We start from the raw sequence: 15,316 nt of genomic DNA, 5'->3' as shown, positions 1-15,316 counted from the left end.
TCCTTCAAAAAAATTATATAATAAACATATTTTGTAATTATAAATGCAATCGCCATGAAAGGGAATGCATTTGGATAACCCTCGCTCATTGAAACTGTTATTACGAGACAATGAAGAAACCACGGAACAAGAATTGAAGTCCATAATTCCCCATATCATATTTCGTAAACCAGATGTTTCTTAGTGTATACAATTTAATCCTGGGCGTCCATGAGAAGTATAATCAGTAGAGAGCGTTATAGTGTCGTGAATCAGGTAATGTAACAATTTCCATAAATTAGAGTAAGTATTCTTCGGAGCGCTAACTTCACAAAGCTGTAAATATTTGTCGGAACAGTCTCTTCTCATTTCTCCAGAAATATAACGGAGTTCAAACGTGCTAAAAGAACCAACTAATTGGAACTGAAACAAAAGTACTGCTTGTTTCCGTACAGTTTCAGCACGCTTGCCAAGCGACAAATACCGGGTGGCTGTGTTTTCTTTTTATATATTGCACTGAACCCTATACGCTATAAAATAAACTGCTTTGTACTTTGTGGCATAGACTTGAGAACTGAAAGTGACATGGAACATGACTCTCTCTCACACACACACACACACACACACACACACACTTACGCACGCGAGACTTGTTTAATAACATGGACAAATAACTGTAAATTTACTGAATGTAAACAATAGATGGCAGGTAATTCGCATCCTGTGCTGCGACCTGCTGTGGGAAGCGACAGTATAAGGATGAGCTTTTGGGTGTGACTGGGAGTCGAACTAAGCACCTTGTACATAATGTCAGATGCAAGCAGAAACATGATGCGTTGTTCTACCTTCGCAAGAGTTTATCACAAAGAGACTTTTATATTTTTCCGCTGGAGTAGAACGAAATGGCGCTTAAAATCATAATCGAAAAATTAGCACTGGTTGTTACGAGGTACGTAAAACATTTAAGAATTCGTTTTGGAGTCAAATGGGTAGGTTTACTCATTCGCGGAATGTTTGTTTCTTTTTGTTCCATACAGCCGCGCCGGCTGGGACAAGCTAGAGATTGTTATTTCGGTTTTAAACCACGCTCTCTCCCAAATCTACGCGAACGGAATGCTATTGAAGTATTGAGCGTCGTTCTGGTACGACGCCTTAACCAACGTCATTTGTTCATCAGTGTTTTTACGGCGTCGTCGTTAGAGGTCATAAGTAAAAAGATCGTTAATAATCAAGAAAACTCTTCATGCACTCGGCTTTTTGTGAAATGGACGACGGTTGAAAAAAGTGTTAGAAAATGGGTACAGTACCAAATTTAGACAAATTATGTCGAATATGTACAAATGAAAACACGGAAGGTGTGCCGATATTCGGCGAAGATGGTAAAAAATTGTACTTAGACGAAAAAATCAAGAAGTATTTAACCATTACGGTGAGTGTTGGATCGGTTCGCTACTGCTGTTCTCCTATTGTTTTTAATTCATCTTAGAAAAGGATTATTAGATTCACATAACCACAACATCGCAGGTTTTACGATTTTTATCTGCTTTATAGAAATTAAAATACCAGTGAACATGTCTGTTTTATTTGCAACATTGCAGGTGACGTCTGAAGACGATTTACCGAAAATGGTTTGTGGAAATTGCTGCAGGAAGCTTGATAGCATTCATCGTTTTGTATCGATGGCAATTAAAATGCAAGACAAATTGAAAGCACTTGTCGAAGCACGGGGCAAAGAAGAAACGAAAAAGGAACACAGTATTCTGCATTCAATTTTGAGTAAAGTAAGATATTTGCCCAAAAACGGTGGTTTTTCATTTGTGTATTTTGACAGCGTCTGATTGTTTACTATCTTCAGTGACACATGTTATTACATTAATTTAATTTTTTACACGTCTTGGTTTTGTTTACTTAATGAAAAAGTTTTCTTCGAGTCATTCATGAGTAAGACAGTCACACGAATTTTGGAAAGGCAGCAATACTTTTCTTAAAAAAGAGAAAACTTAATAATTCCAGAAATAAACAGATAAGCGGATATTGAATAATTAGGGAATGACAATGAGGAGTATAACTTTTGCAATAATTTAAAATAATAACGATTTTAAATTATTATGCAGTGGGATGGAGAGACTGTGTGGTCAATACAGCATAAAGTAATTTGGGGCACATACTCAGAATTTTTATGAAGGGGCACTGTATTTATCTGCCCTTTAAATAAGTACACACAGGAGGCCTATACTTTGATATTGGACACCTTTAGTCCAAGGCCACAATGTTTTTACTTACCATTGAACTTTATATATTATGAATTAACACATTTATATCAAGTATATTAGGTGTATTGCATATCATCTGTGAGTTGGACAGCTAAAATACTTGTGTGTATCATCACAACATCCAAATTTTCAGTTACTGGAATGGTACTGTAATTATGCCCTTATGTTTCTCTTAAACATTTTTACACCTATGGCATATTTGATAGTGCCTGGAGTTTGTTGCATTGTTTTAGCCACATGTGAAAATCTACTTTTGACATGTTGATCTTTGTAGGTATGATATGAAGAGTAATTTGCTATCTTGTACAGAACTATGAATGTAGAAATTCTTATTCTTATAGTTGTCTAAAGTAGCAATGCAAATGGAACTGAATCACCAGAAAATAACTCTTGCAGAAATACCAACATTTCCAAAGTTTTGCCACCAAATTCTATGATTACTTCATCACAGCAGCTGCAAGCACTGCATCCAGAAAATAAACATTCAAATGTAGATACACTGGATTTACTTATGTGTATAATAGGTATACCACATCATTTCATCTTAACAACAGATAGGATCAAAGCACTCTTGCCATTCATTGTGGAGTCAAATTGAATCATAATTCACAACCTACACATCACCTTCAAACAGCTGAAAAAATTATCAGCAAAAATTGAAACATAGAATTAACCTGATTCAAAGCTGGCCAATGCATAGTGGGGTGCTTCCACCACAGAACTTTTAAGAATTAGCGCAATAGCCCTGGTACACTCAACCGCTGAACACATGCTCCTATCTGGATCAATAGCTGCCATACCAACTGTGTCAACACACAGTTAAATCATCCGCAACTGGAAGTATTAGAACGACTCTGCTGCAGTGGCTACCATTGTTGAGTAATATCACACCTCTCCAAACTATATGACTGACAGCCCTCAAATCACAGTTGGAAAAATGTAATGCCAAACTATCTCTTCCCATTCATGTTGATGCAGATTCCCTAAATGGCAGCAGCTGAGACTAAAGTCAAGACATCCACCTGGAGCAGCCACCATTAAACTCAACTACATCAGTGGTCACTGGTCATCTCTTTGGAAAGACCAGAATCTCATGAACTCTCAACTCATGACAGGTCCAGTCTTGACGGTACCAGGATTTTGTCTTCCCAGAAGATAATGTGGCAACATCAATAGGATATGCACAAACCATGGTATTTGAAACAAGAGCCCCTGATACAACCACCATGGACCCATGACCCACTTGGCCCTGGTTTGCCCTTATACTTCCTTCAGGGATGCCTTCGAATGGCTGGCCCACTGTGACCTGCATTTCTGATAACAGATGTCTGTTCCTTTAGTTCAAGTTTTGAATAGTTATTGTAATATCTCTCTCTCTCTCTCTCTCTCTCTCTCTCTCTCTCTCTCTCTCTCGCTCTCGCTCTGCCATTTTGTTGTATGATAATTGACACTATAGGTGGTGCTCAGTGTGCACTTAGCTGCTCTTGAATTTGGTCTCGTGCACTTGCTCCTGTAATATGTGGACATTGTTGATGGATGTGTAAAATGCCAGTACCTCTAAATGTGCCCAAAGACAGAAATCCAAGGCATTAATGGCAGATGAAAAGAGGGCCATGATGTTGGACCTTCTTAACCAACCCATCGCTCATTAAATGTTTGTTAGGTACTTTCATGTGAGGCATTGTGCCTCATGCATAAACCTACTGAAGTAACTTTCACCTTTAGTGTGTGTAATTTTTCACCCAGAAATTAGCTATAAACAGAACTTGCTAATTTGTCTAGTAAAGTGAACATTATGAGTCATTTAAAGTCAGCATCGAAGGACAACCTTGGCAAGAAGTCTACAACACAGAAAACTTGAAGGACCAATATAATACATTTCTTCAAGTCTTCAGCACTTTCTTTCATAGCTCCTTCACATTGAAAATTGTCGACAGATATGCATTACCAATAAGCAACCAATATGGGTAATTAATGGCATAAGAATTTCACGTTGGAGGAAACTGAAGATGTATTGTAACAATGTGGACAGTGAGATCCCATTTACAGAACTTTTCTGCAGGCAATGCAGCAGAATGCTGAGTAATGTTTCAGACAGGCTACTACAATACATCACACAAAGGGAATACAGAGATCTCAGGACAAAATTATAAGTATATGTTCAATTGTGAAAGAAGTATCAGGTCAAAATGTGGGTGCTCAATTTATTACAGCTCTCTTGTGTGACACTGACATTGCTAGTGATCCACAAGAGTTGTGGCAAGTTAAATCAAGATTTTATTGATACAGGTAAATATACAGAACCCCTGGACACTAGTGCCTTAGGACAACTATATCACAAGCAGCTACAGCATACAAGCAAAGATGAAATTGAATCAATAATTAAATTGCTAAAGAACAGACTCCTGCAGATATGATGAAGTTTTATATGGTATTATGATCTTCTTCTTCTTACGGCATTACAACCCTGTGTGGGTTTTAGCCTCATCATAAAGTTTCCTCCATTTTGCCCACGATTCTCTACCATCCTTGGACTCTGAGAGATTTCATATTTTCTTCCACATCATCGATCCACCGTTTTTGTGGCCTTCCTCTATGTCTTCTTCCGGTTGGCCTCCATTCAAAAATCTTTTTAGTTGTTGTTCTGGTGTTCATCCTGCCCAAGCCAGGCTATTCTTCTACTTATTATAATTCTTATGATGTTAGCTCCTTGTATAAGGCGGTTCAGCTCAGTATTCGTTCTAGATCTCCAGAAGCCATTATTATCCTGAACTGCCCCATAGATCTTACACAGCACTCTACGTTCAAATATCCTGAGCTGTTGCTCATCAACACTCTTTAGCATCCATGTTTCACATACGTAGGTTACAACTGGCTTGAAAAAGCAGCTGCATTTAACAAACAACTTGGCGGTAATAACTTGTTTGCAGTGAGCGAAGGTTGGCTATCAAACTGGAAAAATCAACATGACATTCAGCAGCTGACACTCACCAGGGAAAGTTGCTCAGCTAACAATAAGGATGCTGATGAGTTTGTAAGCAAGATACGGAAGATAATAGAGGAAGAAGATTTAACTGCTGATGCCTTGTATAATGTTGATGAAACAGGACTCTTTTACAAGATGCTTCCTTCAAAAACATTAGCTGCCAAGAACAAGAAGGAAGCTCATGGTTGCAAGCAACAGAAACAGCACATAATATTAATTACATGTTGTAATGCAAATGGGAGTCATAAACTACCACCTATAGTGATTGAAAAATCCCAACATCCACATTGTTTTCAACACACTGACGTAAGTACTGTACCAGTGCAGTATTACACTCAGAAGAAAGTATGGATGGACAGACAAATATTCTCTCTTGTGGTTCAATGAAACGTCTGTACCAGCAGTGAGAAAAGAGTTAAAGAAGAAAAAGCTTCCACTGAAAGCTACCCTTATAATTGACAATGCTCCCAGTCATCTGTCAGATGTTTCTCTAAAGCCCGATGGTATACAAGCACTCTTTTTCCCACCCAATTGACTGCCCTAATTAAGCCCATGAACCAGGGAATTTTGGAATCAATTAAACATCATTATCGACATTAGCTTATCTTCTCCTTGCTGAACTAAAGTGGAAATGACTGTGTCGAGACTATGCTGAAGGCGTGGAAAGCAATTAACATATGTGACGTGGTTTTCCAAGCAGCCGAAGCCTGGGATAAAGTGTAGAGTGCTACCATAATGAAGAGCTGGAGAAAATTGTGGCCATCCATTGATGCCGTGTTGGATCCGGTAGTGAGTGACAGCGATGAGCCAGTCAGTTTGGAATTATCAATTTACTTTGTACACTGACATGTTCCACAACCGTCCACGAGAAGAAATTGATGGTGAAAATGTTACTGAGTGGCTGAATGAGGAAAACTGTGATACGGACCAAACTTTTAACAGATGAAGAAATAATCAAAAGTGTGCAAGAAAGTAATGATGAAAGTGGTGAAGAAGAGGACACAGGAGGAGAGCGCATGAGGATTTCTCACACTGCTGGTACTGAAGCTGCCGAGGTCTTCCTGGAGTACTCTATGCAACAACCAGATTCAAGCAGTACCAATGTAATGCTTGCGTGGTAAAGCATACCACCGTCACATATCATCATTGCGACAGTTAAAAATTAGGGACATGTTTCATTGTGAGTGATACGACTGTATAATTATGTACAGTATACACTCAAGGACTAAGTTTTCTTTGAAAATTAATGTATTTTTGGATTTAATAAAGTATATCCTCTATGTTTTAAAACTGTACCATTTGGTTTAATAAAGTACTGTACACTATATCCCGTATGTTTTCAAAGTAAGTGAATAAAATAAATTTCAGACACTCAATAATCCAGCACTTCCGCTAATCAAGCACCCATGTGTGCCAGGAATGGCCAGATTAGTGAGAGTCTAGTGTATTTCAATTGACATGGAATTTGTGCTATTAATATTAGAGCCCAAACAGTCAAAGTTCTGCACACGTTCAAAGTTGAAACCATCTGCTGATAGTCTAACCAAGTTATTATTTTCCACCCTGGTGAAATTCGTGTACTTAGTCTTCGTTTCATTTATAGAAAGGCCTCTAGGTCCTGTGGCTTCTTTCAGCTCAAATATTGTCCTCTCTATTGATACCATTCTTCTACTAATAGTTGCTACATCATCAGCATATGCACGTATCTGAGTCGACTTTGTGCCTATGTAACCAGATATCTGAAGCTTCCATATGGCTGCTTCAAGAGTCTGATGAAAAGCATTGTAGAGTGTGTGTAGCCTTGTTTGACTCCATTGCTAATGCTAAACCAATTGCTCAGTTCTCCATCTACTTGCACTGCAGCCTTGGAATCAGCCAACATTGCTTGAATAAGTGAGACATACTTCAATGGTAACATCAAATCATTTAGCATTTGTGCTATGTCGAGACTATCAAAGGCCTACTTGAAGTCTTCGTAGAGGTTATGAAGCTCAATGTTATGTCTTTTTGTGTATTTGCCTCCACACAAATATCTGGTCTGTTGTTAATCTATTAGGCCGAAATTCACACTGATACTCCCCCGAATCTCTTCTGCATATAGTGCTAACCTGTTGTAGATAATACTAGAGAAGATCTGATAGGTTACATTCAGCAGGGTAATTCCTCAGTGATTTGAACAACAGGTCTTATCTCCTTTCTTGTGTATTGATTGGATTACTTCTAAGGTCCATTCTTCTGGGATTCTTTCTTGATTCCATATCAACTTAATAAATTTGTGGATCCCCTTATGAAGATCAGTTCCCCCATTTTTTAGCAGTTCGGCAGTTATTTCATCAGTCCCTGGTGCTTTACAATTTGTTAGACAATGTACTACCTTCCGTACTTCCTCTAATGTTGGTTCCTCTATTTCTGGATCTACGATATAATAGAGTGACTGCTCATTCCTGGTAGGATTGTCCTCCAAAATTCCCTTGAAATATTCTCTCCATCCATCCAGAATATCAGCAAATTTCCCTCTTTGTGCTAACAAGCTGTTATTTTTGGTCTATATCATTAAGTTCCTTCTTTAATTTTCTTATAGAATTTTCTGCTTTCATTCCTTTGGTAGTGCTTCTCCATCTCGTCTATCTTTCTCTTCATGGCTTCCCTCCTGCATACCCTTGCTGCCTCTATTCTTTTTTCGTTATATAATGCCTGATTTTATCCAGTATTCCGCTGCAAGCATTTCAGCCTTGCTTCCTTTTTCTGTTCCATTGACTGTCTATATTCATCATCATACGAGTCTTCATTCCTAAGTCTCCTTGCTTCCCCCAGTATTTCATGTGCTGTTGTCCTAATGCTATCTTTTTTTAGAGTTCCATTCTTTGTCTATATCATCTCCACTATCTTTTGTTTGTAACTTCTGTGTCAATCTGTTCTGGTACTCCTGAACAAGAGACCTATCTTTCAGTTGTTCTATATTCCATTTCTTTACTCTGGTACTACCACCTTTGGTAGCCATGGCAAGTTTGTTTCATTTTGACTCCTACTAGGTAATGGTCAGAATCGGAATTAGCTCCTTATAAAGTGCGCGCATTATCCGTGTCAGATGCCCACCTCTTTGATATCAATATATGGTCATGTCCCTTTGTAGATATTTTTCTTGGAAAACAGGCACTACTGCCTTAAACTTATTTGCGGAAGTAAACTGGGCAACTCTCATACCATTATTATTAGTTTTGTCATGCAGACTTTCCTTACCAAAGACATTTCTGAATGCCTCTTCCTTTCCCAGTTTTACGTTATAGTCACCAAGAACTATTTTGAAATAATATCTGGGTATTCTGTCACACACCACCTGCAGTTGATTATAGAAGATATCCACAGTATCTTCATCTGATTCTTCAATTGTTGCATATACATTCACAAAGTTCACATTGTGGAATTTACCTTTCATACAAAGAGTACATATTCTTTCATTATATGGGGTGAAAGCAATAGCTGATCTACGCATATCCTTGGAGACTATAAACCCAACTCCATACTCCTCTTGTCTTTAGTCTTTCCCTGAATAGTACAAGGAGAATTTCTGCTTATAAATCTCTCCTCTTCCCTTCCATCTGATTTCCTACAGTGCAACAACTCCCATTCAATACCTTAGCACCTCTTCTGCAACACTATTCATTGCTCCTGTTTGCAACAGCCTACGCACATTCCATGTTCCAAATTTAAGCACCGATAAATCCATATTCTTGTTTCCTAAAATAGTTTGTCTACATAGGGGCAGTCTGGCATACCTTGTTGAATTATTCACAGTAATAGATTTTTACAAGGTGAGGGTATCAACCTTGCGCTCAACCCCCAACCTGCAGGCTTTCATTTTGGGGTTAGCTCCCCTAGAGGGGTTGACGACCTAGCCTATAGAGTCCTCCCTCCCCTATGGTGTGGGACACACTTCTTCTGGCTCCTCAGTCGAGACCACTCCGGCTTGGGTGACCCTGTCAATAGCTACGCTACTGCCGGTGCAGCTCTCGACCTCATCAGAGCATACAAACCCACCTGCCCAGCACTGAAGGTGCCTACGATAAGGCGGTGTCCCCTGGGTGGGATAATATCATGATCATTGCACCCTATATTAGTTCTGTACTCAAGTCACTTGTGAAACATGCCTGTCAGGAGTGGCCAGTTTCCTAACAAGTTTGAAGTTCTCGTTAATGAAACTGCTTTATAAAAGGTGGAAGGCTGCAGACAATTATGGGCCAATTTCTTTGGAGTCAGTTTTTTTAATTATCTTGGAAAGCAATATACAAGAGAGTAGTGGCACACATCAGTATGAATAATTTGCTGTCAGACTCGTTGTGTGCCTTCAGGAAAGGAGTGTCAGTTGAAAATGCAACTTTTTCTTTTGTGTGTGAGGCACTAACAGGGTTAAATGATAGGTCAAATAGACACTTAGTTTCTCTTAGATTTGGTCTTGTGCACATGCTCCTGCAATGTAGGTACATTGTTAATGGCTGAGGACTACATGAATGCCTTGGAATGTTCCTGTAGCCAAAAATCCAAAGAATTAAAATCATGTGAACAGTGAGGCCATGCTGCTGGATCTCCTCGTCCAACCCATTGTTGTGTCCATTGTTTTCCATGATGTATGTCAATGATCTGTTACTGAACATGATTGATAACTTAAAAAAATTTTCTGTTTGCATAAGACACAGGTGTTATTGCAAACATTTGTAAAAGCAAAATTTTATTGTCTGCAGGTAAACAGTCAGTGAAGTCCACTATTTTAGATTTTTAAACAGAAAACTTCCTAGGTTGCATCACATTTGAGTTCTTGAGCAGAAACTGAATGCTACTATCTATATTAGTAAAAAACTGACCTGGTTTGTGGTACCTGGCCCCATTTGCAGGTTGTGTATCGAACAGCTTCCAGAGCCAACAAAAATTTGCTTTTCAGTACTTCATATGACTATTGACAGAATTTAAAATGTTATCATAATCTACTTATTAAGAGGCAAAGAGGCATAATCTTACACGAAAGGTTTAATGCAGTAAGACAAGTATTACATTGAGAAACTGTGTATGCCTTGAGGCAGCATAGGTCACTACATGCTACTTACTCAGACATTATTCATCCTGTGTTTGAGAGGGGGAGCACTTAATGACTTTCAGCAAACTTCACACATAATTTCAAACCTTTACAAAACATTTTCTTGCTGACACCTGCTGTAAAATGATGAAAGAAAAAGCATTTATTGCTTACACATTTTTGCTGTTCAAATAGTATAAATTTAGCACTGTTCAAGAGGACTTAACGTATTACTTCTTTGCAACTAACTCTATATTCGCAACACATTTTTCAGACAGTTTCGACTTACCACTGGACATATCTGCAAAATTATGTCATTGTATGACACATAGTTGAAGAGATGCAACATTATAAACATTTAGGTGAATGAAAAGCTAGCTTTTACTTAAAATGGATTGCAAATTGTGCAGGCTGTATTCATTTCATAATGAGAGCACTTAGTGACTTCCAAAAAACTTTAAAGATAATTTTAGACCTTTTCTAATCTTTTTCAAGCTTGTGTGCTTAATGTCAAATATTTAACACAGTAATTCATTTATGAAGTAATCAGAAGTTTAAGCTTTTTTATGTAAGGCAGTTTCATTCTTTAAAGAATCACTAATTTACTGGTATTTTCTCTAAGAATAATCTCCAGTGTCTCTGAAACTGAAATGCAAAGGCTTGTTTACTCTCAGTCAATTATCTGATTTGGTGTTATATTTTGGGGCAACTCTGTACATTTGCCAAGAATGTTGTTAGCCCAGAAAAGGGCAATCAGAATGATCGGCAGTTCAGTTTGCGAACTTTGTTTAGGCCGTTATTCAGGGCTCTTGAAATTGTAACTCTGCCAGTTATTTTCCATCATGAGCTTTATTTTGACAACATTGACAATACATATATAAAGGTGAGCACTATTCAGAAGATTTCATTTTCAGTAGGCTTCCACTAGAACTGAAGAAAATTGAGTGACAATCCCCAATTAGAGGAACACTAGTTTAAAGATTTTGTTGTGACACAGTTGTATTCTCTATAAAGAGTTTCTTGCAGTGGTTCAGAACATTTCTCTGTAATGTGTTATAGCCCGAGGATTTGCATGCACCCTAATGTAGTTATTTATTATCTCAGTCTTTGCAAACACTGCCTCATCTGTAAATAAAATGAAAGCTGTGAGCTGTGAATATTCAGCTCTCTGACTTAGAATCCATTGGGGGAACTATGATCTGTATGGTAGTCTTGTGGGCTGAGAGACACGTAGGAAATGGATCAAGTAACTGCTCATCCAGGAATTAACATGCAAGAGTGTGGTTTTTGCCATCATGAGGAGCCCCACTCATAATGTAAATATATTGGATCTAATGGAAGCAAATAGACCTGATGTCTTTGAGGATGTCCACATCAAAACTGGCGTCAGTGAGGTTGTGGTAACAATGATTACCAAAGTACAAAGGGCAACTAAAAAACCAGAAAGATGTATATCTTCAGTAAACTAGATAAAAAATCAGTAGTGTCTCTCAGTGAGGAACTTGAAACTTTCAGTACAGGTCAGGAGCATGTAGAGAAACTTTGACTCAAGTTTAAAAGAATAGTTGACCATGCATTGGATAGCTATATACTCAGTAAAACCATTCATAATTCTAGGGAACCTCCATGGTATACAGTCACTGTAAAGAATCTACAAAGAAGCAGAGATTACTGCATAATATATGTAAAACAAAGCTTTGGGCTACAGATAGAGAGATGCTGATTGAAAGATGCATGGGTGTCAAGAGCGCAATGCATGATGCCTTCAGTCACTACAATAGCACAATATTGTCAAATGATATTTCACAAAATCCAAAAAAATTCTGATTCTATGTAAAGCCAGCAAAGTTGGTGTCCACTCCCGAGCGAATGAGACAGGAAATGAAATTGTGGGCAGCAAAGCAAAAGCTGACATGCTTAACTCCATTTTCAAATGTTCCTTTACAAAGAAAAACCCAGAAGAATTTCCCCAATTTAATCCTTGTACCACTGAAAAAGATGAATGAAATAGTATTAATGTCAGTGGTATTGAGAAACAGCTGAGATCTTTAAAATTGGACAAAGTTCCACGCTCCCTCGGAATCTCGGTCAGATTCTGTAGTGAAATTGCGCCTGAGTTAGCCCCTCTTCTAACTATAATCTACAGTAGATCCCTTAATAATAATAATAATAATAATAATAATAATAATAATAATAACGACTTAGAAGATACAAAAAAAGTGAAAATAGAAGGAAACAAAACCAAACATTCAGCACAAACCAAAAGAAATTTTACCAGACAATAGACAACACACACATTAAAATAGACAATCCACCAAACATAACAGATATGGAACACTTCTGGAGCGGGACACAAACAAGATGATACCACAAATGCCTGAAGTGATAATTTTGTAACATGAAGTCACCCAAGCAATTAATTCTACTCACAATTGTAAAGCCCCTGGAAAAGATAAAATAGCAAATTTCTGGCTAAAGAAATTCACCTCAACACATTCACATCTAACTAAATTATTTAACAGTTACATTGCAGACCCATACACATTCCCTGATACATGGAATAACTTATCTGAAACCTAAAGATCAAGCAGACACAGCAAACCCAGCTAAATATCGCCCCATAACATGCCTACCAACAATATACAAAATATTAACTTCAGTCATTACACAGAAATTAATGACACATACAACACAGAACAAAATTATAAATGAAGAACAAAAAGGCTGTTGCAAAGGCGCACGAGGATGTAAAGAGCAACTGATAACAGATGCAGAGGTGACATATCAAGCTAAAACTAAACAAAGGTCGCTGCACTACGCATACATTGATTACCAAAAAGCTTTTGATAGTGTACCCCACTCATGGTTACTACAAATATTGGAAATATACAAAGTAGATCATAAATTGATACAGTTCCTAAACATAGTAATGAAAAATTGGAAAACCACACTTAATATCCAAACAAATTCAAATAATATCACATCACAGCCAATACAGATTAAGCGTGGAATATACCAAGGAGACTCATTAAGTCCTTTCTGGTTCTGCCTTGCTCTGAACCCACTATCCAACATGCTAAATAATACAAATTATGGATACAATATTACTGGAACATACCCACACAAAATCACACATTTGCTATACATGGATGATCTAAAACTACTGGCAGCAACAAATCAACAACTCAAGCAATTACTAAAGATAACAGAAGTATTCAGCAATGATATAAATTTGGCTTTTGGAACAGACAAATGTAAGAAAAATAGCATAGTTAAGGGAAAACACACTAAACAAGAAGATTATATACTGGATAACCACAACGACTGCATAGAAGCGATGGAAAAAACAGATGCCTTTAAATATCTAGGATACAGACAAAAAATAGGAATAGATAATACAAATATTAAAGAAGAACTAAAAGAAAAATATAGACAAAGACTAACAAAAATACTGAAAACAGAATTGACAGCAAGAAACAAGACAAAAGCTGTAAATACTTATGCTATACCAATATTGACCTACTCATTTGGAGTAGTGAAATGGAGTAACACAGACCTAGAAGCGCTCAGTACACTTACACGATCACAATGCCACAAGTATAGAATACATCACATACATTCAGCAACAGAAAGATTCACATTAAGCAGAAAGGAAGGAGGAAGGGGATTTATCGACATAAAAAACCTACATTATGGACAGGTAGACAATTTAAGAAAATTCTTCATAGAACGAGCAGAAACTAGCAAAATACACAAAGCAATCACTCATATAAATACATCGGCTACACCACTGCAATTTCATAACCACTTCTACAAACCTTTAGATCACATAACATCAACAGATACGAAGAAAGTAAATTGGAAAAAGAAAACACTACATGGCAAGCACCCGTATCATGTAACACAGCCACACATCGATCAAGACGCATCCAACACATGGCTAAGAAAAGGCAATATATACAGTGAGACAGAAGGATTCATGATTGCAATACAGGATCAAACAATAAACGCCAGATATTACAGCAAGCATATTATTAAAGATCCCAATACCACAACAGATAAATGCAGGCTTTGCAAACAACAAATAGAAACAGTAGATCACATCACAAGCGGATGTACAATACTAGCAAATACAGAATACCCCAGAAGACATGACAATGTAGCAAAAATAACACATCAACAGCTTGCCTTACAACATAAACCTATAAAACAACATGTTCCCACACACAATTATGCACCACAAAATGTACTGGAGAATGATGAATACAAATTATACTGGAACAGAACCATTATAACAGATAAAACAACACCACATAACAATCCTGACATCATACTCACCAATAAAAAGAAGAAATTAACACAACTAATTGAAATATCCATACCCAATACAACAAATATACAAAAGAAAACAGGAGAAAAAATTGAAAAATACATGCAACTGGCTGAGGAAGTCAAGGACATGTGGCATCAGGATAAAGTTGGCATACCAATTATACTATCAACTACAGGAGTCATACCACACAATATCCACCAGTACATCAATGCAATACAGCTACATCCAAACTTATATATACAACTACAGAAATCCGTAATTATTGATACATGTTCAACTACCCGAAAGTTCCTAAATGCAATGTAACATATACCGTACAGTTAAAAGGAAGTCACGCTTGATCAAGGTCCGTGTCACTTTCCATTTTTGACCAGATATAACGTCTGAGAAAAGAAAGAAATAATAATAATAACTGTGCCTACTTCTTGGAAAAATTTATAGGTCACACCCGTTTACAAGAAAGGGTAGTACAGGTGATCCACAGAACTACCATCCCACATCCATGACATTGATTTGTTGTAGAATCTTAGAACATACTCTGACCTCAAACATTGTGAGGTACCTTGAACAGAATGACCTTCTCAGTCCCAAACGACAAGGATTTTGAAAACATCGGTCATGTGAAACTCAATTTGCACTTTCTCACGACATACTGAAAGCTTTGGATCAAGGCAACC

At 37.5% G+C, this 15,316-nt stretch overlaps 1 protein-coding gene across 2 annotated transcripts in view; it reads left to right on the top strand.

The window, feature by feature from the left end:
• The first annotated feature begins 1,039 nt into the window (after nt 1-1,039).
• Nucleotides 1,040-15,316, top strand: part of LOC124715438 (zinc finger protein 62 homolog) — a 116,818-nt gene continuing 102,541 nt past the window's right edge. The window contains exons 1-2 of one of the 2 annotated variants that reach the window (XM_047243097.1): nt 1,040-1,408; nt 1,578-1,760. In XM_047243097.1, the coding sequence (XP_047099053.1) occupies nt 1,274-1,408; nt 1,578-1,760 (318 nt within the window). In that variant the 5' untranslated portion in view covers nt 1,040-1,273. The remainder of the gene's footprint in view (nt 1,409-1,577; nt 1,761-15,316) is intronic. The other variant, XM_047243096.1, reaches the window with a different exon arrangement.

The sequence above is a fragment of the Schistocerca piceifrons genome, chromosome 1, assembly GCF_021461385.2.
Source record: "Schistocerca piceifrons isolate TAMUIC-IGC-003096 chromosome 1, iqSchPice1.1, whole genome shotgun sequence".
Taxonomy (NCBI): domain Eukaryota; kingdom Metazoa; phylum Arthropoda; class Insecta; order Orthoptera; family Acrididae; genus Schistocerca; species Schistocerca piceifrons.
Note: the sequence above shows the minus strand (reverse complement) of the source record. Positions and strands in the feature narration are given on the sequence as shown.